General features: G+C 55.6%; 1 protein-coding gene across 1 annotated transcript in view; it reads left to right on the top strand.

Annotated features, from left to right (window-relative positions):
* The window catches only part of LOC131488375 (nuclear pore membrane glycoprotein 210-like), a 61,470-nt gene that overhangs the window by 23,957 nt on the left and 16,632 nt on the right, over nt 1–20,881 (top strand). Inside the window, 9 exon segments of the mRNA XM_058690161.1 lie at nt 1,272–1,446; nt 2,866–3,041; nt 5,024–5,244; nt 6,470–6,606; nt 9,399–9,516; nt 10,539–10,685; nt 12,242–12,492; nt 13,480–13,696; nt 15,470–15,669. Coding sequence (XP_058546144.1) covers nt 1,272–1,446; nt 2,866–3,041; nt 5,024–5,244; nt 6,470–6,606; nt 9,399–9,516; nt 10,539–10,685; nt 12,242–12,492; nt 13,480–13,696; nt 15,470–15,669 — 1,642 coding nt within the window.

The following is a 20,881-nucleotide window of genomic DNA, read 5'->3' as shown; positions in this document are numbered from 1 at the left end:
AATAATTCCTGACCCAGCAGCATGGGCATCACCTGGGAGCCGGTTAAAATGCAGACCCCGGGCCCCACCCCAGACCTGCACGTAACAAGACCCCCACTTGATGGGGATGCACATCGTTGTCTACAAGGCACAGGTGTAAAACACGTCTGCCAATGTCATTCCCACCTTGCATTCAAATGGGGCGCCTTTGGTGGCAATGACTTGCACGTGACCTACAGTTGCACGGTGGGGGAGGGGCTGTAAGGACCACAGGAGTGCTCGCGTGTTCCGTGGAGCGCACACATGTGGTGGTCATTCGTGCACGTGTCTAGATGCCAGGCTGTGTGCTAGGCTCTTGGAACAGGTGCATGACGTGCTGGTGGGGAAGCGAGAAGTACGGCACGAGAAGGGGACAACGAAACAAGGTATAACGGTTAAGCCAAGGCCCAAAGAAGGGCCTTCTGTGCAAGGATTTAGGGGAGGCCTGTCTGAGATAGTGAGGCTTGAGCTATTAAAGGATGAAGAGGAATTCTGCAGGTTCCCAGCAAGGGGTTACCGATGGGGGAGAAAGTTGAAGCAGAAGCAGTAACATTTACTTTAAGGTCATCTGAGGAGGGTCTGTCGGCCTGCACGCAAAGAGCACGGGGAGGGGGACAGGCCCTGGGGGCTGAACACCTTTGCTCCCTGCTGTTTCTTTGTTCTGTAGTAAGCCTGAAAGAGAGTATGAAACACTGAGATGTGTCTCCCACCCAGCCCAAACCACTTTCTGAGCCAGCAGCCCATTTTCATCCCGTTCCCTGCCCTTGGAAACAGGACAGGGCAACACCATTGCTTCCCTTTCACAGCTGGGGAGACCGAGGCCAAGAGAGGAGGCAAGCAGCTGTTTGCGGGGCATTGGGACTGCACTCAGCTTCTGCCTGGCGATGGTCTTTCACTGTGCCAGGCTGCCTTATGGCAGCAAATGGGGAAGTTTGCCCCAGAAACGATCTTTGACAGCATATGTCCCATGCAGCTGATGAGAGGAGCTCAGGCCTCAGCCTCTTCTCCCAGAAGCAGCGCCCTCTTTGGAACCATCGGTTTTGCAAATTAAGTTTCCCGTGGGTGACTGATGAGGCTGAAGTTGAGCTGAGCACCCAGGTCCTAATGCACAGTGGGGCTAAGATCAGGCCTTTTCCTTCTCCCAGGAGCCATCGGGAAGCCCAGATGGCTGGATCTCAGGGCAGGGATTTCGGGCCCCTTGCTGTGACCGGCTCCCACACTCTGAAAAACCGAGTCTGTTTTTTTTTCCAAAGGGACGGAGCAGCATCTCTGAGCTGCCGCGTCCTGGACGGGCCGGAGAAGGTTCCTGTCGTGCATGTTGACGAGAAAGGCTGCCTGACGTCAGGGTCCGTGATTGGGATGTCCACAATCCAAGTGACTTCCCAAGAGCCTTTTGGGGCCAACCAGACCATCCTCTTTGCTGTAAAGGTAGGTTCATGCTTTCCTGCTTTTTGGAGTAATAAAAGCAATCGTGTCGAGGTAAAAAAAAAAAAAATCTCCCCTCGCAGGTATAAAATAGATCTATCACCTTCCAGCTGAGAAATTGTAGGTAAGAATTTATTGAAGAATAACTTGGGAGCAGAGGTCCTAGCTGAAAAGTTCTAGCATCTTCTAGATGTCAGAGCGGAAGATCCTTGGAGATGGATTGCAGTGGCCTCATTTCATAGATGGGGAAACTGAGGCCCAGCGAGGCCCGTGATTTGCTGGGACCAGCACCCATGTCCTGACTGGGCAGCCGGCACCTGGAACGTGATAGGTGCCTATGCACATTGACTGCATGTGCTGGGCACCCGACACAGAAATGGTTGCATTATACACGTGGCAGCATGTGCAGTTCAGTGACCCATTTTACAGGCAAGGACACTGGGACTCACCATGGAAATGACTCGCTCAGTGAGTCACTTCAGTGGTGGAGAGTCAGGGTCTGGTCAGCCGGAGTCAGGTCGTGTCATCCGGCCGCATCACGGCGCTTCCCATGTCCCTCTGCCCTCCGTGCTCCGTGGTGACGGGGACTTTCTCCTCCTCGAGCATCCTCGGGTCGGGTCCCCGGAATTTCCTTCCACTATCTCGTCATAGCCACTTTCTGAATCCTGGGTGACAGACAAGATACATGACTTCACGTTTGAGATTTTGCCATGGTCACAGATCTGTTTCCTTAATTAATGTCTTTTTGTGTCCGTAATTAATGCCTGGCAGGGAACCTTCAGCCTGGTTTTTGAGTCGGTGAAAGCAGCTTCCTGCTCATCCTACCTCAGCAAGTATGTACTGAGCACCAGCTGAGTAGAGGTCGCTGCACCCGCCGATCTTTATCCAAGAAATTGGGTCTTCTGAGCGGAGCTAACTTTCTGGCCAGGATAGATTTTACCCGGAGTTGGAGGGCCAGGGCTGCTCTCCCTGGAGCTTGGGTTTCTGGGCTCTGGGATTCTTTCCCTGGAGCACCTGTCAGCACGTCGTGGCTCCTGGTTAATACTTCCTCTGCCGTCCAAGTGGGCATTACTTCCACTTTAAACACCCAGAGAGCCAGGTTTTCGAAGGAAACTGAACATCGAAAGCCCAGGGGAAATTTTTGCCAATGTGAATAACGATCTAATTTTTCAAAGTCATGGGTTTTGACTCTTGTAGATTGGGGGGTTTTCTTCTAGTGAGGCCCGCCCACTGTGTGGGAAGGTGGGATTCTTGTCGCTAGGTTGGGACGCTTAGCGGACCAAGGCCTTTTCTCTTTCCATGACCCCTGAGTCGATCAGCCTCCCGATCCCTCCCGAGGCGGGCCCCACTGGGGGCAAGTGACTCCTCCCTGGGAGGCTGGTCCCCAGGGCAGTCATCACCACACCTGCTCACTGTCCCCAGGTATCTCCTGTGTCTTACCTGAGGCTCTCCATGAGCCCCACCCTGCACACCCAGAACAAGGAGGCTCTGGCAGCCCTGCCTTTGGGAATGACCGTGACCTTCACCGTCCACTTCCACGACAACTCCAGAGATACCTTCCATGCTCACAATTGGGTCCTCAGCTTTGCGACTAACAGGTAGGATGTGGGTGATGCTCATCTCCCCCGTGAAGATGTGTGTCAGTTGTACTTGGATTTGATGTATGGGGGTGGCTGAGTCCACTAGACCCTCCGTGCCACTGGAAGGAGAGCTTTGTTCCCTGCAGTCTTGAGGAGGGAGCGTGTCGTGCTTGCAGGACCACAGGGGGAGCACTGGGCTTGGGCAGGAGGCAGCGGTGAGGGGAAGGCAGGGCACAGAGCCTGTACTACCTCGTGGCGGGAAGCTGTTGGCGATATCCCGTGGCGGGCCGGAGGTGAGACACAGGTGTTGGGGTTTGTGATAAACTTTGGTGTACCCGTGAAAGCCGACTGCAGGGGAGACGTAGCCACCCTGGCCATTGCACTGGCCCTGTGATCAGCGGACGCAAATCAGTGATCACAGACTTTATAAAAGTTGGTCAGAGCAAGGCACACACATTCCAATGCTCTGGTGCCGGGGAGGAAGGGGTCTGACCTTCACTGCATCCCCTTGTGGGTGTACAGGCCTTTCCACGTGACATCTCGCTGACTCCTCACTGCCGCCTGTTTGTAGAGGCCCAGAGAGGTCAAACCACTTGCTCAGGGTCACGCGGGGTTTGAACACCAGGCTCCACATGAGGTTCATTTTGGCTGGCCCTGTAAATACCCCAACAACCTGGGGTTTCTCTTTAATGTTTATTTTTGAGAGACAGAGCGTGAGTGCGGAGGGGCAGAGAGAGGGGGACACAGAATCCGAAGCAGGCTCCAGGCTCCGAGCTGTCAGCACAGAGCCCGAAGCGGGGCTTGAACTCACAAACCGGGAGATCATGACCTGAGCTGAAGTGGGACGCTTAACCCACTGAGCCACCCAGGGGCCCCACCATCAGTCTGTTTTAATTAGACCTCCAGGCGATTCTAAAGGTTGAGAACTACTGCCCCGGGGGCATGCAGACTAGCTCAGAGGAGGAGAGAGAAGCATCAGGCATAGGAAGAAGAACGGCTTGGGCAGGGGTTCTAGGGCCTATGGGGGGGCAGAAGATTGTATTCAGGTGTGGGTGACCATTGCAACTTGGCCTCCTCACAGGCCTGCTTAGCGCGCCCAGGGCCAGGCGTAGGGGGGCTTAGCATGGTGGGGGAACTGGGGCTTGGAGTTGGAGCCCGTTCAAGCCCTAGCTCTGGCCTTTGTGGCACCTTCCCAAACAAGGCGGCTCACCACTCCAGGCCTCTGTTTCCACACCTGTCATGCGGGGAACATGCCTAATCCTCGGGGCCGGCAGCTGAAGCCATAGTCGTGAAGGCGTCTGGCAAATTGTGGAGCTCTTTGCACATTGTACGGGCCATCCATGAGTCTGGGATCTAGGCCACCCTGGAGGAAATGGAGCCAGCTCCTCCCAGCCCCTCAGCTACCCCACAGAAGTCCCGCCAGCCCTTGAGCCTCTCTCCTAGAGACCAGCGGGAGCTCCGAAGAGAGACGGCGTGGCGGAGGAGACGAAGCCAGAGACCCTACCCCTCAGACCTGCCGGTCTGGGCCTTTCCACCAGAGCGACATTGGCTGGTGTTGACCAAGCACTCACTGTGCCAGGCACTGGTCTCGGTGCTTTATAGCTACTGACCTGGTTTAGCGCTTACATCCAGCCCTGGACGTGGGTACATATTATCCCCGTTTTACCCATGAGGAAGTGGGCAGAGGCCATGCCTCCTGAGAATGTCCTTGTTCCCTGTTGGGAAGGGACCAGCAAGCATCTGGAAGCTCGCCTTGCCCTCTGACCTCAGCTTTCCCTCCTGGGACGTGGGGCATGTGCTGTGGGCCACGGGCTCCTCCCCGGGGGAGATGAGATGAGACCAGGTTTGGGCAGCTGCTTGGTAAACTTAAGCTGGAGGGACGCCCTGGAGCCACCGTTAGCAAGAAGCTTCGCCCAGCAGAGGACTCAACTACGTTTCTCCCTCCGGAGTTGGGGGCTCTTTCCTGAGACTGAGAGCCCGCATCCCCCTCCTGTGCCTAGAGACGAGTTCGTGCAGATTGGGAAGGGCGTCGCCAACAACACCTGCATCGTCCGGACCATCAGCGTGGGCCTGACGCTGCTCAGCGTGCGGGACACGGAGCACGTCGGCCTGTCCGACTTCGTCCCGTTGCCCGTCCTACAGGCCATCTCCCCGGAGCTGTCCGGAGTGGTGGTGGTGGGGGACGTCCTCTGTCTGGCCACAGTTCTGGTTGGCCTGGAAAGTGAGAGAGAGAGAGAGAGATACTGGCCGGGGTGGGTGTGAGGGGCTTCCTTTTGAGTCCGGGGCAGCCCCAAAGGTGGGAGCGGGCTCCTGTCGTGGGGGTGAGACAAGCAGGGCTGGCATGACGTTCAAGAGCAGGAGTCAGAAAACCACAGGCCAAATCCAGCATGCTGTCTCTTTTTGCAAACACAAGTGCCTGGGAACTCTGGCACACCCTCATTTACATGTTGTCAGGGGCCGTTTTTACCCTCCAACTGCCGGGTTTGAGCGCTGGCATCAGAGACCTCTGGGCCCGCACGGCCCAACAGATGTGCCATCTGGCCCTTTGTGGAGGAGGCTGGCCAACCCGTGCACTCGTATGGCTCTGTCCGCTAGAAGTTTCTAGCACTGTGGAAACATCCCGTATCTACACTGTCTGCCACGGGGCACTCACGATCCAGTACTCTAAATGTGGCTAATGCAACCGAGGAGCTATGTGTTTCATTTTAATTCATCTGGTGGCTAGTGGTTACCATGTATCGCCAACAGCCTACATCTGGAAGGAAATGTAAGGAGAGAACAGCTATCGGGCCTGTTCCCATGCCACCTGTAGATTCACCACCTATGTTACTCAACTTCTTTTTTCAATTTGACTCCCTGGTTTGTTTTTTTTTTTTTTTACCTAATTAAATTCATTTCAAAAAGACATTCAACACTGCCCTTAAAAGAAAGCAAATACAATTTGCCAGAAATAGAACGTGGCTGTTGAGTTATTTTGTTGTATCTGTTATATAATGCAATTGGCTTTTAACTGAGAAACGCTCTTGAACCTGACACTTGCTTTGTTTGCACAAAGGGGTTGATAAACAGTCAGGGGTGGGCAGGGGTGGTGCGTGGGGAGGTTCGGCACCCGGGTCATCCCGGGACAAGGAAGTGATCAAGAGATTCCAAGCAGGGAAGCACTGGAGTGAACATAGGGCCAGAGGTTCGGTCTGGGCAGGGTCACAGCCGGGCAGAGAGCAGGTGTGCTCCGGGGGGCCGCAGCCAGGAGCCAGGGGAGGTGAGGGGCGGGGGCGAGAGCCAGGGTGCAGAGGCCAGTGGCGTGGATTCTACCCTGAGGGTGATGAGTGAGCTCCCCCGGGAGCAGGGTGGAGCATGGTGGTGGGGCAGTGTCACCCAGATGACAGGGCTGGGCGGGAATGGCAGACGTGGGAAAGATGAGTGACAGCCAGGGCTTTCTCTCCCAGGCCTCTCCGGAACCTGGAGCTCTTCAGCTCACAGCATCCTCCGCATCGACCCCAGGACGGGCGTGGCTGTGGCCCAAGAGGCGGGATCTGTGACGGTTTACTATGAGATTGCTGGGCACCTGAGAACCTACAAGGAGGTAGGGCTTCGGGGCATACGTGGCTCACCCTCTTGGGGTAGAAGCCTCGGCTTTCTATCCTGAATGGCACCCTTCCCTTAAAAAAAAAGAAGCACCAGCACCCTGCTAGGCAGTCAGGATCCGGAGTCGTGAGTCTGGGGTCTGCTCCCCACTTCCTCCGGGATTGGAACAGGTGCCCTTTCCTTCCCAGGCCCCTGCCTCCCACGCTCAAAATGGTGTCATGACAAGGGCTGACCTCCTGGGGCCGCCCCCCAGCTCCCACGCACGCTGGCGTAAGGGCACGAGTGTCCCCTGTGGGCGCTTCCCCAGGAGTCTCGGGGCGGGCGGGCCGGCGTGGCCATTTGGCATCACCGGCAAAGTCACTTTTTGAGTCTTTCTGGAGGTGAACAAAACCGTTCTCTCTTCTATTTATCTCCAGCTGAGAATGAATCAATGAGCAGCGTCTGGCTGCGTTCCAAACGTGTCTCATTTTAGAGCCAGCGTGCACGTGATCGAATCCAGCAGTTTAACCTAATAGCTTGCATATTTAGTGCCAGGGCTCTGCAGTGGGTGAGCGGATTGCAGATAGAGGCACCTTGTGACTAATAAAGCTGTGCTCTCCCAGGAGGAGCCGCGGAGAGTGGGCAGGGGCGGGTGGGAGGGGGGCTGGAGGAGAGGGCACAGTGTAGGCAAAAGTGTGCAGGGCTCAAGAGTCGAGCCCTGATGGCTGGAACATAGGCAGTGGGGGGAGTGTGGAGGCTGGCGTTGCAGTCAGATCGTGTGATGCACATTGTGTTCTGGGTAGTTCCTGGTTAAGCACGTGAGCTCTGGGGCCAGGCTGCCTGGGTTCAAATCCCAGCCAGGCCACTGAGAGGCTGTGTGGCATTGGATAAGTTATTTCACCTCTCTGTGTCTGTAAAATGGAGGTAAGAGGGCCAAGAGGATTAAGAGTTAACCTATGTGAAGCACTTAGAATGGTACTCAGCACCTAGCAAATGTTCAGTAGGTATTAGCTGCACCTGTTACTATTCCGGAGCAAAGAGGAGAAGCTTATGCCAGACCCAGTAGGGATTTATCAGGGTTTTGGGTTTTTTTTTATTTTATTTTATTTTATTTTATTTTTAATTTTGTAAAAAAAATTTTATGTTTATTTATTTGGAGGGAGGGACAGAGAGAGGGGGTGACACAGAATCTGAAACAGGCTCTAGGCTCTGAGCTGTTAGCACGGGGCCCGATGCAGGGCTTGAACCCAAGAACCGTGAGATCATGACCTGAGCCAAAGTCAGACGCTTAACTGACTGAGCCACCCAGGCATCCCTATCAGAATTTTTTTTTTTTTAAGTAAAGAGTGATCCCAATCAGAGGTAATGTTTGGAATGAGTATCCAGTGCCTGGTGGAGTCTAAGAGCCCAAGAGATGGGGAGTAGCTGCAGGGGTAGTGAGCCAGGAGACAGGATGGGCACTCTGCTGGCCCTGTTGGGTGGGCAGAAACTAAGGGAAGGTCATCAGAGCTTGGTGACCATTTGGAAGTAGGGGTTGAGGGAGAACCCTTTGGGGGATGACCTCCCCGGCGTCCGGACTGAGTGACAAGGTGGATGTCGGTCCTTTGCCCTGATGGCGGTAGGGGGTTGCAGAAGGAGGGGCCGGCACTGGGGAAAGATGATGAGTGGATGGAGGCGTGGCCAGTTGGAGGCGTGGCCAGTTGGAGGCCTTTGCAGCTCCTCTAGGTGAGGCCGGTGATGAGGCGGCAGGTGTTTCTGGAGCTCCAAGACAGCAAGCTGGAGATGGGGTGGGAGTCCACAGCACAGACGTGGTTCTGGAAGACCTGAGAGTGGACGGGTGCACATACATGCAGCACATACCACGGCAAGGCCTTGGGCCCCCTCTGCCAGGTGTGGGGGGAGGAGGCAGAGGAAGCAGGGACAAGATGGCAGGCAGCCAGGAGTACAGGAGAAGGTGGGAAGAACCAGGGCCCGGATGTGAGTGCCCACCAGCGAGCGTGGAGGTGATGGGGCCAGCCTGATGGCCTGCCTGTGCTCTTGTGTCAGCCACAGGAGCTGCCTGGGCTTTGGGGAGGAGTGAGACCCCATCCCTGCTCTTTACAAGATCACGTCCCGCTAGAAATCCTGTGGGAGGCAGGAAGTGCTCAGCGCCTGCCCAGAGGTGGGAGGACAGGCTGCCGGCTGGAGGGGACCATGCTGGAGCTGGGCCTGTGAGGGCCGATGGGGTCAGGCTCTGTGGGGGGAGGGGGGAGGGTGATCCCAGCTTAAGAGGGGCGCACGACTGGCATGTTTGGGTGCAGCCAGTGCAGGCTGGGCCAAAGGGAGTGAGCAGGGGAAAGTCTGGGAAGACTGGAGTCTGGAGGGGCGTTCAATACCCAAGCTATGTGAGTTGCCTTTTGGTCAAGTTGATTTATTTTGAATAAATGACGGTAAAGTAAAATGGCTCCTTCTCTCATTGCTGAAAGACTAATTAAGCAAACTGATGAACAGAGAAGTGATCTGCCGCTGTCCCAGGAGCCAAACCCCACAGCCCACCCCGGACTGAATGCATTCACACCTGCTGTTCAGCACCGCACTCTGCTGTTAGGAAAAGCAGCTCGTTCAGAGGGAGGCAGAGTCTGACCGGCCTGGGGTCTAAGCCCAGATCTGCCACATCTGGCCAAGTCTCAAAAAGACGTGGAGCCTCAGTTTTGTCCCCTGTGCAATGGGCAGTGCCTGCATCCCGGGCAACGGGGTGAGGTCACAAAAATGCCCGTCACTGAGCCCACACGTGGTCGGTGCTCAGTGCAGCTGCCTCGGCTCCCTCCCCAGATAGCGATCGGTGTCCCTCAAAGGATCGTGGCCCATTCCGTCCGCCCAGGCCAGACCAGCTTCCAGGAGGCCTCCAAAGTGACCGTCACCTTGGGAGACAGAGGCTCTAACCTGAGAGGTAAAGAGTGAGGGGCTTGCTTGGTCTGGGGAGGGGCCCCGCCAGTCCAGTCGCAGGAGCAGGGAGGAGGCTCCCCGTGGCCCTGCTTAACCTCACGCCAAAGGCAGAGAGAGCATTTAACCCCTGCTGGCCCATTCCTTCCAGCTTTTTCGAAATCCGAGTGTTCTTTCTAAAAGAGCCCAGCACCCAGAAGCTGCCTGTGTCTGAGCTGGAAGTGCCACTTCAGCCCCAGGGCAGCCGAGTAAAGAAAGCCCCAGTTGACTGCTGGTAATCCCAAGAAAGTAATGATTTAGCAGGCCTCGCCGCCGATTTTGATTTTTGTGATTACCTTTTCCAAGTCATGCATAGAACATCCGACCCTGGCCCTGCCCGTGACAGCCCTGGACAGCAACTGCCAGAAGTAAATACATCGATGTGGGCTGGTTTGGTGTTTTTTGTTTTTGTTTTTGTTTTAAACCACGTACCCAGTGGAATTAAATACCACTGTTCTTGTTCTGATTGATGACGTAGCTTTTCTGCATCATATAACCTCTCTTTTCCTACCTCAGGGCACGGGGCCAATACTGCACAATTGCCGAGATGATACTCAGTGTATTAGTGGGAAACTGTTGCCCTCCTGAAGTCGAGAAATAAATTGCCCATTTTCCCCCTGCCGACAGGAACAGACGATGTGCATTAGTGGGCCCGACCCATCTGCTATGCTGCGGGACGCAGGCTCTGTAGCCCAAATGCTGAAATTCTGATCTGAAATTGCCCACGATGCGGAATGACCCTCCTCCCCCATAGAATTCTCCCCAGCTCTTATAAACCGTGGTGCTGTCACGAAGCTTTGGGCAGCCCTCGGGGGGCCCTGTGTGGAAGGAATGTGGGGCGTTTCACGGCCCGGCTAGCCTGCACCTGGCCTGCTCTTGCTCCCTCGTTTCGGGGCTCTAACAGACGGATGCAGAAGCCTGTGCAGGGGGGCCGGGGTGGGGCGCCTAGTAGGTCTGGCCCATGCCCTTCTCACCCCTTCCCCTCTCCAGGTGAGTGCTCTCCCTCCCAGATGGAAACCATTGAGACTCTGCACCCAGAATCCCTCATTAGCTGCCACCTCCAGTTCAAGCAAGATGCCTTCGATTTCCCAGCGCGTGACGTTTTCACGGCAGAACCAGGATTTGACGCCACCCTGGGTACGTTTGCAGGGGTTTGCATGGGACGACTGGCTTGCATGGAAGGTTCCTGTTGGCGTGCCGGGCTCACGGCAGCCATCTGTCCGGAAGGGCCATGTCTGTCAGGAGCCCAGCCTGGCGGTCGATGCCACCACTCTGGCCTGTCATTCATTTTGGCCGCCGGGCGGGGTTGGCGGTCCAATGCTGGGCGCTGGCTGTCCTCGGCACCCACCTACATGCAGCAGGCAGGACACATTTCAGAGTTGGAAAGCCCGGGTTTAGGTCCCTTTCTGCTCTTCCCGCCTCAGGGCCAGTGGGTGTTAAGGCTGCCTCCCTCTGTGAAATGGGAAGGATGATGCCTTAGAGCTGAGCGGTGCAAGCGAGAGCTGGGCAGAAGGGCCCTCGTTAACTAGCCAAGGGCCCCACAGTGTGTCCAAACAGAACTTCCACTGCCCCTGATGCCCGCGCCACGGGCTGGAGTGACTGCCTGGCCCCGGGCATGCCGGCCACGTGGTGCGGAGTGTCTGAGAAGGGGGGTGCCCACGTGGGGTGCTTCGAGGGTTCAGTAGGATAGTTCCTGCCATATGCTGAGCACAGTGCCCAGCATATACTATCGAGTCCTCGACAGTAGCTGCCCAGTGTCATTATGATAATGAGTGTCGATGAGCATTCGGACCATTCTTCAGTTCCTTCCAAGAACATGCAGCCCGGTCTTAATTAGGAGGCGTTAGCGAGGGCACAACACCAGACCATAATAAGCCCAGCCTGCAGCTTGCCATGGCCCGGGGTCAGCACCCAGGCCGCTGCCTAAGATGCAGGAGGTATGTCCTCAGGGCACCTGTGTGGGGCCCAAGTGCAGGGACAGAACAGGTATTTGATGGTCCCGTGCCCTGTTTATTGGCTAATGCAGCCCCGTGAGGGGGTGTGAAGTTATTCCCACTTGATCCGAGAAAACCAGGCCAGCAAGGAGGCTGACTCACCCAGGGGCACTTGGCTGGCAAGGGCACGGAGGGGACTCCAGCCCAGGCATCCGGGTTCCAGGTACTTTCCAGGGCATTGCTCAACAGTGTGCATTGAACGCATTTATCTACTCAGGGCCAGGCGTGGAGGGTCCAACAAACACCAAGGTAGCCCCAATCCACACCTTCACAGGACTTCCTGCTGTTATCTGGGGCCACGGGCCATCCTGGGAGTCCGCTCCAGCTCAGCCTGTAGCTCAGCATCGGGTCACGGTATCCGTTCATTATTTACTCACCCCCATCCTGAGAGCCAGGATGGCTAGGCCCTGAAGTGCAGAGCTGGCCCAGACGTTCCTTCCCCAGGCAACGTCAATGCAGTGGGGATCTGGCGAGCAGAGGATTCTGAGGAGTGAGCGAGAGTGCTGGTCACAGAAAGGGTGTCCAAGCTGGATCAGGGGTGCTGAAGAGGGACGTCCCTGGAGGTCCCTGGAGGAGGTGACGCCTCACCTGGGCTCTGAAGGATGCGTAGGAGTTTTGCAGTTAGAAGAGCAAGGAGAGAGTGCAGCGTCCGGGCGTGGGTGGGAGAGGGGACAACTCAGAGCTTGCTTGTCTCCACAGGCCGGTACCTCTGCTCAGTCACGATGCACAGGCTGACGGACAAGCAGCTGAAACACCTCAGCATGAAGAAGACAGCGCTGCTGGTCACCGCCTCCATCCCCGGCAGCCACATCTCTGGCGAGCACGTTGGTGCCGAGGTGCCCTTCAGCCCGGGGCTTTACACTGACCAGGCTGAAATCCTTTTGAGCAACCACTTCACCAGCTCTGAGGTCAAGGTCTTTGGTACCGTGGAGATTCTCGAGAACCTGGAGGTGAGTGGCGTCCATGCATGAGCCGGGGGCCTTGGAAAGGACCGGAAGGCAGGGAAGACGAGGTGAAACGTGGAAGTCGTGGACCACCTCTCTTTAAAAGTGAAAAAAAGATTTTTTAAACGTAGATACCCTTAACCTTTTCTTTTCCCCCATACCATTATCTGTGAGCTTGTATCATTGAATTAGTTACTGGGAATGCTGCCAGACTTCCCCAACCAGGAGCTCGGTATGCGAGGGCAGTACTTAGCACAGAGCGTACCTAGCACATAGTATGTGCTCAGTGAACACTTAGTATGTTCAGTGAATGAAGTCAGTGCAGGAACGTACACTGACATGGGGGAGGAAGAAACGCTATAATCCCTAACTTATCACCGATGCCCGCGCAACTGGGGACGAGTCCCTAGCCCTGGGCCTCAGTGTCCCCATCTGCTGAATGCCGGGTGAACGATGTCCTAGGTCCCGCAGCCCAGCAGGCCGGTAAGAGATCTGGGGTGATGTGACAAAGGGGTTTTTGGCTCCTCCGTTTGCCGTATCCCTGGTCTCACTGCAGCAAACGTGGACGTGGATGAACGTTCTTGGAGCGAGACGGCGATGAATTCATTGCTGCTGATGGAGGGTCTGCCAGTCCAGGGGTTGAGCTGCTGGCGATCGGCCATTAACAGAGCTCCAGGCTGCTGCCTTGGAAAGTTGGCGTTTGGTGGTAGTTCATGTTGGTTTAGCGTTTTTTTAAAGAGCACTTGATTAGAATTCAATGATATTGATTTGTCCTTTCCTTAAAAACACTCCCAAGTGTAGACAGTATGCTCCTTCCCTGACTTTGCAGATTTCACGCTGTCACTTAGAAGTACCCAGGCGTCATCGCCTACCTAGGAAGGTGGACCAGGGAAGGGTCCCCACCCCTACCGTCTGGGCCCCAGAGGGAAGCACAGCATGTCAGGTGGAAGCGGGGGTGGGGGTGCCGCTCTCCAGCCGCATTGTCTCTCCCAGGTGAAATCAGGGTCCCCGGCTGTGCTGGCCTTTGAGAAGGAAAAGTCTTTGGGGCTCCCCAGCTTCATCACATACACAGTCGGCATCTCGGATCCCACAGCTGGCAGTCAGGGGCCTCTGTCCACCGCCCTGACCTTCTCCAGCCCCATGACTAACCAAGCCCTCACCATTCCGGTCACCGTGGCCTTTGTGATGGATCGCCGAGGGCCTGGTCCTCGTGAGTCATGGGATGGGACACCGCTGGGATGGATCTGGGCGAGGAGGGCCGGTCCGGGTGGTCTTGGCTGTGGGTGGAAATCTGGGCAGGAGAGCAGGGGGGGGGCGGGTCAAGACCTGGAGGACTCAGAAATGCAGATTGTCCCACAAAGTGGATTTGGCCCATTCGGGTAGCTAGAGGGATCCTGTTGAAATGTGACTGGATTGTACCCCCTCCTCTGCTCAACACTGCTTTGGCGCCCACCTCCCCTGGGGGATAAAGCCCAAGCCTCTCCAGTGTCTTGAAAGGCCGGCCCCACATAATCTGCCTCCCCAAAGCATTGATGACTTGTCTCCCCGCTTGGGCACCTTGCTACAGCCACGCTGGCCTTCTTCCTACTTTGGGAACACGTGCAACTCCCAGCTAAGCCCTTGGCATACACTGTTCCCTCTGCCTGGGACGCCTCTCTCCCCGATAGCCCCTTGGCCACATCCCCACCTCAGTCAAACCCGCCTTTCCTCACACATTCCCTGCTCAGATATTAGGAAATTCTGAACCTTACTCCCACGTAAATCCTTCTCCTTCTTCCATAGCCCTGTTCCCCACTGTCAGCCTAGGGAATAATTACTACAACTAATTATAATTTCCGCTGGTCTTCCCCAACTAATTATAATTTCCGCTGGTCTTCCCCAACTGGGAGCTGAGTACTGCATGTGGGGACAGCACTTAGAACAGGGCCTACCTAGCATATACAGTAGGTGCTCAGTAACGGATGCTTCATTTATCCCACAGTCGTGTACGAGCACCTGTTGCACAGCAGCGTGTGTGCTGGGCAGATGCCTGAGAAGCCCTCACCTCAAACAGGGCATGGACTATTACAGACGCAGCGAGAAAGGAATGATCCTAAACATGGGGCTCAAGAAGTGGGGGGCACACGGAGCGGGTGATTTTACACTTGCTGGCCTGAGGGTGTGGTTCAAAGGGACTGCTTCCTTCAGGTCTGGAAGGATGAGTAGCCAGGGGGAGGGCCGAGCAGTCAGAAGGGCCCTGGGGTGAGGTGCAGGGTGAGGGGGCGGGCCACGAGGAGCCTTGAACCCCCGGCCAGGGGCTTGGGCTTTTTCTTGAGAGCAGGGAAGTGGCCTGGTCAGGTCTGGAGAGGAACAGCCTGAGGGGTTAAGGCCAATGTCAGGGGCACTTGAAGAGGCCACCTCTTTCCCCCCATCAAGCAGGGATGTGTCCTGACTCAGGACAGCCCATTTAGGGGAGGAGGAGGGGCCCAGGATGAGGCAGAGGGAGATGCAAGAGGAAGCCACAGTCTGGGCCACCCCGAGGCAGGGCCCCAAAGGAGGAGTGGCTTTGGGACAGCTGATGCCAGGCTCCCGTGGTGCATGGGGCTCAGTTCTGAGGGCGGCAACATCCCTGTCCAGAGCCTCTGCCCAACCCTGACCTCCGTTTTCATGACGGCAGCTCCTGGCTTGACATCTTCCACACTGCCTTGCCTTTCCGGGCACGTGGCTGACTCCCGGGCCACCCTTACCCTCCGAACTCCCCCAGACAGCTCTGCTCTTCCCTGGAATGGGTATGGAAACTGAACCCTCCTCCCAGCAGGGCCTCGGGTGGACGCAGGTTGGTTCAAGTGGCCCAAGATGGAATAGGACGGATCGCTGGAGTGACAGCCCCATAGGACCGGCTGCTGCCCCAGGCCTCAGGCAGGCCGCCTCACCCTCCAGCCACGCACAGACGCAAGGGGACTCCATGCGGCCGTTTGGTAACTTGTCTTTCCATTGACTACAGATGGAGCCAGCCTTTTCCAGCACTTCCTGGATTCCTACCAGGTCATGTTCTTCACACTTTTTGCCCTGCTGGCTGGGACTGCTGTCATGATCATAAGTGAGGCGGGCTGCATTGTGTCCCCTGGGCTGCCCCCCACCCCTGACCCCAACTCTAACCAGCCATGTTGTCTTGCAGCCTACCACACAGTCTCTCTCCCACAGGCAATGGGGAGCCATGGATGGTGCTTGAGCAGGAGCCTGATATGTTTGGGCTAATAAGGGTATCCTAGGGGTGAATGTGAGGGTTGAATCGCTTTGGTGGTAGCTGGCGGGATGACTGGTGAATCAAGGGAGTGGATGGGCTGTATCTGGGGAAAACACTGTCTCGCCTGTGCCCCTTTCTCTTCCCCAGGCTTCTACTTCTGGTCCTTTCTGTCTAGTCCCCTCCTCTGTCCAGGGCTCAGTGTCCCCCTCAGTTCTGATCAGGTGCTCCCAGTTCTGCAGTGCTGAGGGTCCAGTGAAGGAGTAGCCCCAGTGCCCAGGCCCCAGGCTGCCTTCTGAGCCAGGTCCTCAGGCAGCACATTTGCTGTCCTCAAGGGGCTGCCCTGTCCTCCGCAGCAGAGAGGTTAGACGGCAGAAGGATAACTGAGCTGGGCTGGACAGGCCAGCAGGCCAGCTCCCCGCCAAACCCTGGCCCCATTTACCCAATAATGACCACTGTGAGGGGCTGAAGCCCCTGGCTCTCCTTGCCTGATTCTGGACATCTGAGAGAGAGACAGAGAGAGAGAGAGAGAGAGAGAGAGACTAGCCCTTAGATTGAGAGCATGGGCGTCACCTGGAGCCCCGCCCCAGACCTGCTGGATCAGAACCTGTGCTTCAAAGAGACCCCCCGGGGACTCGTATGCACTTTTCTAATTACCGAGTAATCTGAGCTAGTTGAAGCAGAAACTATAGATAAGCAAGAAGAAAAGAAACATCCCCTCACAGCCCCTCTGCTGATTGCATTTCGATTTCCTGTTCTTCCTTCCAAGATTTTTTTCTTTTATATAAATGCTTACAGAAAAATTGTGTTTCTTGCAAAAGCATCAGCAAGCAGTAGAGATTTTGTAACCTATGTTCTTCATGCATGTAAATATATCACAGGCATCTTGCCACATCGGCAAGTGTGGGTCTGTATCCATTAGTGATTCATTAATGTAAACATCCTTTCAACAAATATTGAGCACCCACTGTGTGCCAGGCGCTGCGCTAGATGGGGAAGTGAAACAGATCAGTTCCTACCTTTGTGGAGCTTACGGTCCAATCGGGGAAAAAGATAAACCAAGAATCACACCAATCAATCCAGGGACCACGGCGCGTATGACGGGTTCCTGGGAGGCCCACATTATTGCGGGATGTGATCTGGGCAGGGAGGGCCCCCACAAGGAAGTGAGGACTGGGTTGGGATTTGAGGAGTGAGTGGTAGTGACCCAGGCAAGGAAGGGAGGGAAGAGTGATCCGGGCAGGGGGAACAGCGTGAGCAAAGGCTCTAGCTGGAGGGGATGTGGCTATTGTGGCTGACGGAGAACAGGACAAAAACGGCACAAGAGAAACAGCTGATGCAGGCAGATAGATGCAGCACAAGTCAGAAAACCAGTCCCTGGGGAGTGGGCAGCAGCTGGTCTCCGATGTTTTATTTATCATTCTAAAAAAAAATTTCTTAATGTTCATTTTTGAGGGAGTGAGTGGGGGAGGGGCAGAGAGTGAGGGAGACACAGAATCCGAAGCAGGCTCCAGGCTCCGAGCTGTCAGCACAGAGCCCGGTGTGGGCTCGAACCCACGGACCGCGAGATCACGACCTGAGCAGAAGTCGGACACTTAACTGACTGAGCCACCCGGCTGCCCCTATACCATTTTCTTGTTATAAATGTTTCCACTGTTTTGCTGGTCCCCGAAATGTGCATCCTCATTCGTCTCTGTGCACTTGTCTGATTATTTCCCTAGGATAACTTTCTTTTAAAAAAACTGTTTTAATGTTTGTCTTTCAGAGCGAGGGCATGCAAGCAGGAGAGGGGCAGAGAGAGGGAGGCAGAGGATCTAAAGCGGGCTCCACACTGACAGCAGAGAACCCGACGTGGGGCTCGGACTCAACAAACAGTGAGATCATGACCTGAGCCGAAGGCAGATGCTTAACCAACTGAGCCACCCAGGTGCCCCTCCCTAGGATACCTTTCTAAATATGGGCATGGGCTTTCCTCTGGGTGGGTATTGAGAGTTGTTGAGCCAAAATCCCAACCTGGATGTAATTTCTGGAAGCCCCTCCATGAACCAGCTGCCCCAACTCAGTGGCTGTCCCTGTTCCAGTTCGACCGGGGGAGTCAGCTCCAGGTGGCCGGGGACAGCCCGAGATGGGAACCAAAGTCCTGCTGAGGACAGAAGGGACAGAAGCAACTGAGGTTCCCTGCTGATGGGAGGGGTAGTGCTCACAGTCCTGAACTTCTATTACCCTCTCAGCCCGGTCTGTACTGGGTGCTGGGGCCCTGGGAGGCCTCCGGCCCACTTCTGCCCTTCCAGAGCTCATGGTCTAGCACGGAGAGAGCCCAGGCTTGGACCAGGGCCAGAGTGGGAGAAGTCCTGAGGAAGCCCCGGAGGAGGCCCCAGCCTAGTGCTAGGACGGAGGGGATGGTCAGGGAGGGCTGCCTGGAAGAGGGGACGCTTGTCAGACATCTCGATGAAATAGTAAAATATTTTCTGGTAAACAAGAGAAAGAAGGGTCCCCAAGAAGAGGGGCGGCAGTTGCTAAGTTGACGGGGACAAGACAGGGGATTGCGTGGGCGCTGGGTGGGCGATGGTGGGGGAAGAGAAGTGTCTGGCTGAGGTCAGGAGGGTGTTGAGGTTCTGCGGCGGGGGGCGGGGCTTCTGGGAGTCTGCTGTAAACACGTAAGAGAATGAAGCCAGGCGCTGGGCCGGGCCGCTGTTTTCCACGTGCAGGCTCTGGAATCAGGAGGCCCGGCTTTAGATTCTGACTCCACTTCTCCTGAGCTCTGTGACTATGAGCAAGCGGCTGAATCTCTCTGTGTCTCCGTTGCCTCCCCTGGGAAATAGAAGCAGTAGTGGTGCCTCCGTCACCTGGGCTGATTTGAGGTTAAATGAGTCAACCGATGGAAAGTACTGGGCGGAATTGCTGGCCTACAAAGGGCCAGCTGGAGGCCAAGGACATATCGGTCACCCCCCTGCTCAGGTTTCCGGTGCTACAGTGTAGACGAAACGAAAGCTCCTTGCAAGGGGGGGTAACTTGTACATACTGAACAACATCCAAGATGCAGGCGTGTGCCCGGCCCCCTGCTGGGCAGACTCACTTCTCCCGTGGAGCTGACGCCGTGGGGGGAGAGACAGAAAAACACAGACACGTAAGATCACCTCAGAGATCATGCTGAACGCTCCAAGAGGCGTAAGACCGGATCGCGGAAGAGAGGACGATGGCAGTGACGGTGGGATAGTGCTCCAGTCTGGTGGTCAGGGAGGATTTCCGCAGCAGTGACGTTTGAGTTGAGGAATCTGCAAAGATGGGGCAGGAAGAGTGTTCCGGACTGCAGGAACAGCACGTGCAAAGGCCCTGAAGTGGGAATGCTAGCGGGTGTGATCGTGGAATAGCATGGGGACAGTGTGGCTGGAATAGGGCTGCCAGATTTAGCAAATACAAACATAGAGCCCCCAGTTACATTTCTGAAATGAGAATTTCAGATAAACGGCAAAAGAGCTTTTAGTATAAGCATGTCCCCAAATGTGGCACAGGGCATCCTCATACTAAAAAATCATTTGGTCTTCTTGGGAGATCCCAATGTAGCTGGGCACCCTGTATTTCCTCTGGCAATCCTAGGCTGGGGGGGAGGGGCAGGAGGGAGAGTTGGAAGAGAGAAGTCAGCAGCAGAGGCTTGGCGGGCCTGGGGAGGCGGCTGGGTTTTATTCTTAGGGTCATGGTTAACAGGGACCGTGGCCTCCAGCCCCCAGCCTGGCCCAGGTGCTAACTGGGTGGGCGTTCTTCACTTAATGGAGGACGCATCCGTCGGGGACCCCAGAACAAGGGATTCAAGTCGCCCACGTTACCAAGAGCCCTCCAGAAGATGATTCATCCCAAGTACCAGACAAGAGAGCTAGGGCCGCACGTGGTCTCTGGAGGCGAAAACATCCCTTGTAGAAGCGACAGGGAGGGTCAGAGGTAGTACGGGACTGATGTTAAAATTAGAACAACCGTGTTCTCTTAATTAGAAATGCAGGCGGTGCCACATGAATCCGTAATGGGCTTCCTGGCAGACTTCTGGAAGGAGGGGAGGCTGGATGGGGTCAGCCGCGTACATATTCATGAGGATCCAGGAGAGGGTCCCTGGGGGACGTAGGCCTGCCTGCTTGCAGGAGAGGCACAGCGGGGAGGTGTGGGTGCTAATCCCTGCTCTGCCACCGACGGGGTGAGCCTCCGTGACCTCATGCCTGCCTTGCTCTCTCCGAGCCTCCGTTTCCCCATGTGTACAGGAGGGACCCTGCACTGGGGGGAGATGGAGGGAGGAATCGAGTTCAGGATGAGATACTAAGAGATGAGCACTGGAGGGAGGCAGTGACTCTGAGCGACCACCCAGCAGAATCAGGGACTGTCATGTGGGCTCTGCTGAGTTCGCAGACTCTCGGCTTGCTGGGCGAATGAATGAATGGGTGAATGAATGAATGCAAGTGGACTCCTTGACAAACCTCTTCCTTTGTGTGGGCAGGCCTATCTTAAGGCTTCTGCCAGGTCCTGTTTGGCCCATCCACACCACATCACGTCAAACGTATTAAAAGGCACCCACATGCCTCATTAAATAGAATTTATATATAACTGTATCAGAGCTGAGTTGAAATGCCATTGACTAGTTGACTAATGTTACGTTCTCTGGACATTTAATTAAACATTCATTCATTTTGACGTGTTTGTCAGTGTGTTTCTTTCCTCCCTTCCCCACTCCCCTTCTCAAACATATTCATGGGCCCCTGAGAGGCTCCTGGCTGAAGACGCCTAGGGGAGAAGGCCTTGTCTCAGGGCCTCAGGCTTCCTGTCTGTAAAAGGGCAGAGATACGCATGCCTCCCATGGTGGGTGTTGTTAAAGCTGTTCCCCCTCAGATTTATTGCAGCAATGGCAACTCTAAGTCCCTCCCAGGGCGACACTGTGCTGGGCAACTCACGTCTTCCTTCCTTCCTTCCTTCCTTCCTTCCTTCCTTCCTTCCTTCCTTCTCCCCTCCCCCCTCTCTCTTTGTTGTTTATTTTGAGAGAGAAAGAGAGAGAGCACATGAGAGCACAAGCCGGGAAAGGGCAGAGAGAGAGAATCCCAAGCAGGCTCCTCACTGTCAGCGCAGAGCCCGACGTGGGGCTCGATCCCATCAACCATGAGATCATGACCTGGGCCGAAGTCAAGAGTCAGATGC

Source organism: Neofelis nebulosa, chromosome 1, assembly GCF_028018385.1.
Source record: "Neofelis nebulosa isolate mNeoNeb1 chromosome 1, mNeoNeb1.pri, whole genome shotgun sequence".
Lineage (NCBI taxonomy): Eukaryota > Metazoa > Chordata > Mammalia > Carnivora > Felidae > Neofelis > Neofelis nebulosa.
Note: the sequence above shows the minus strand (reverse complement) of the source record. Positions and strands in the feature narration are given on the sequence as shown.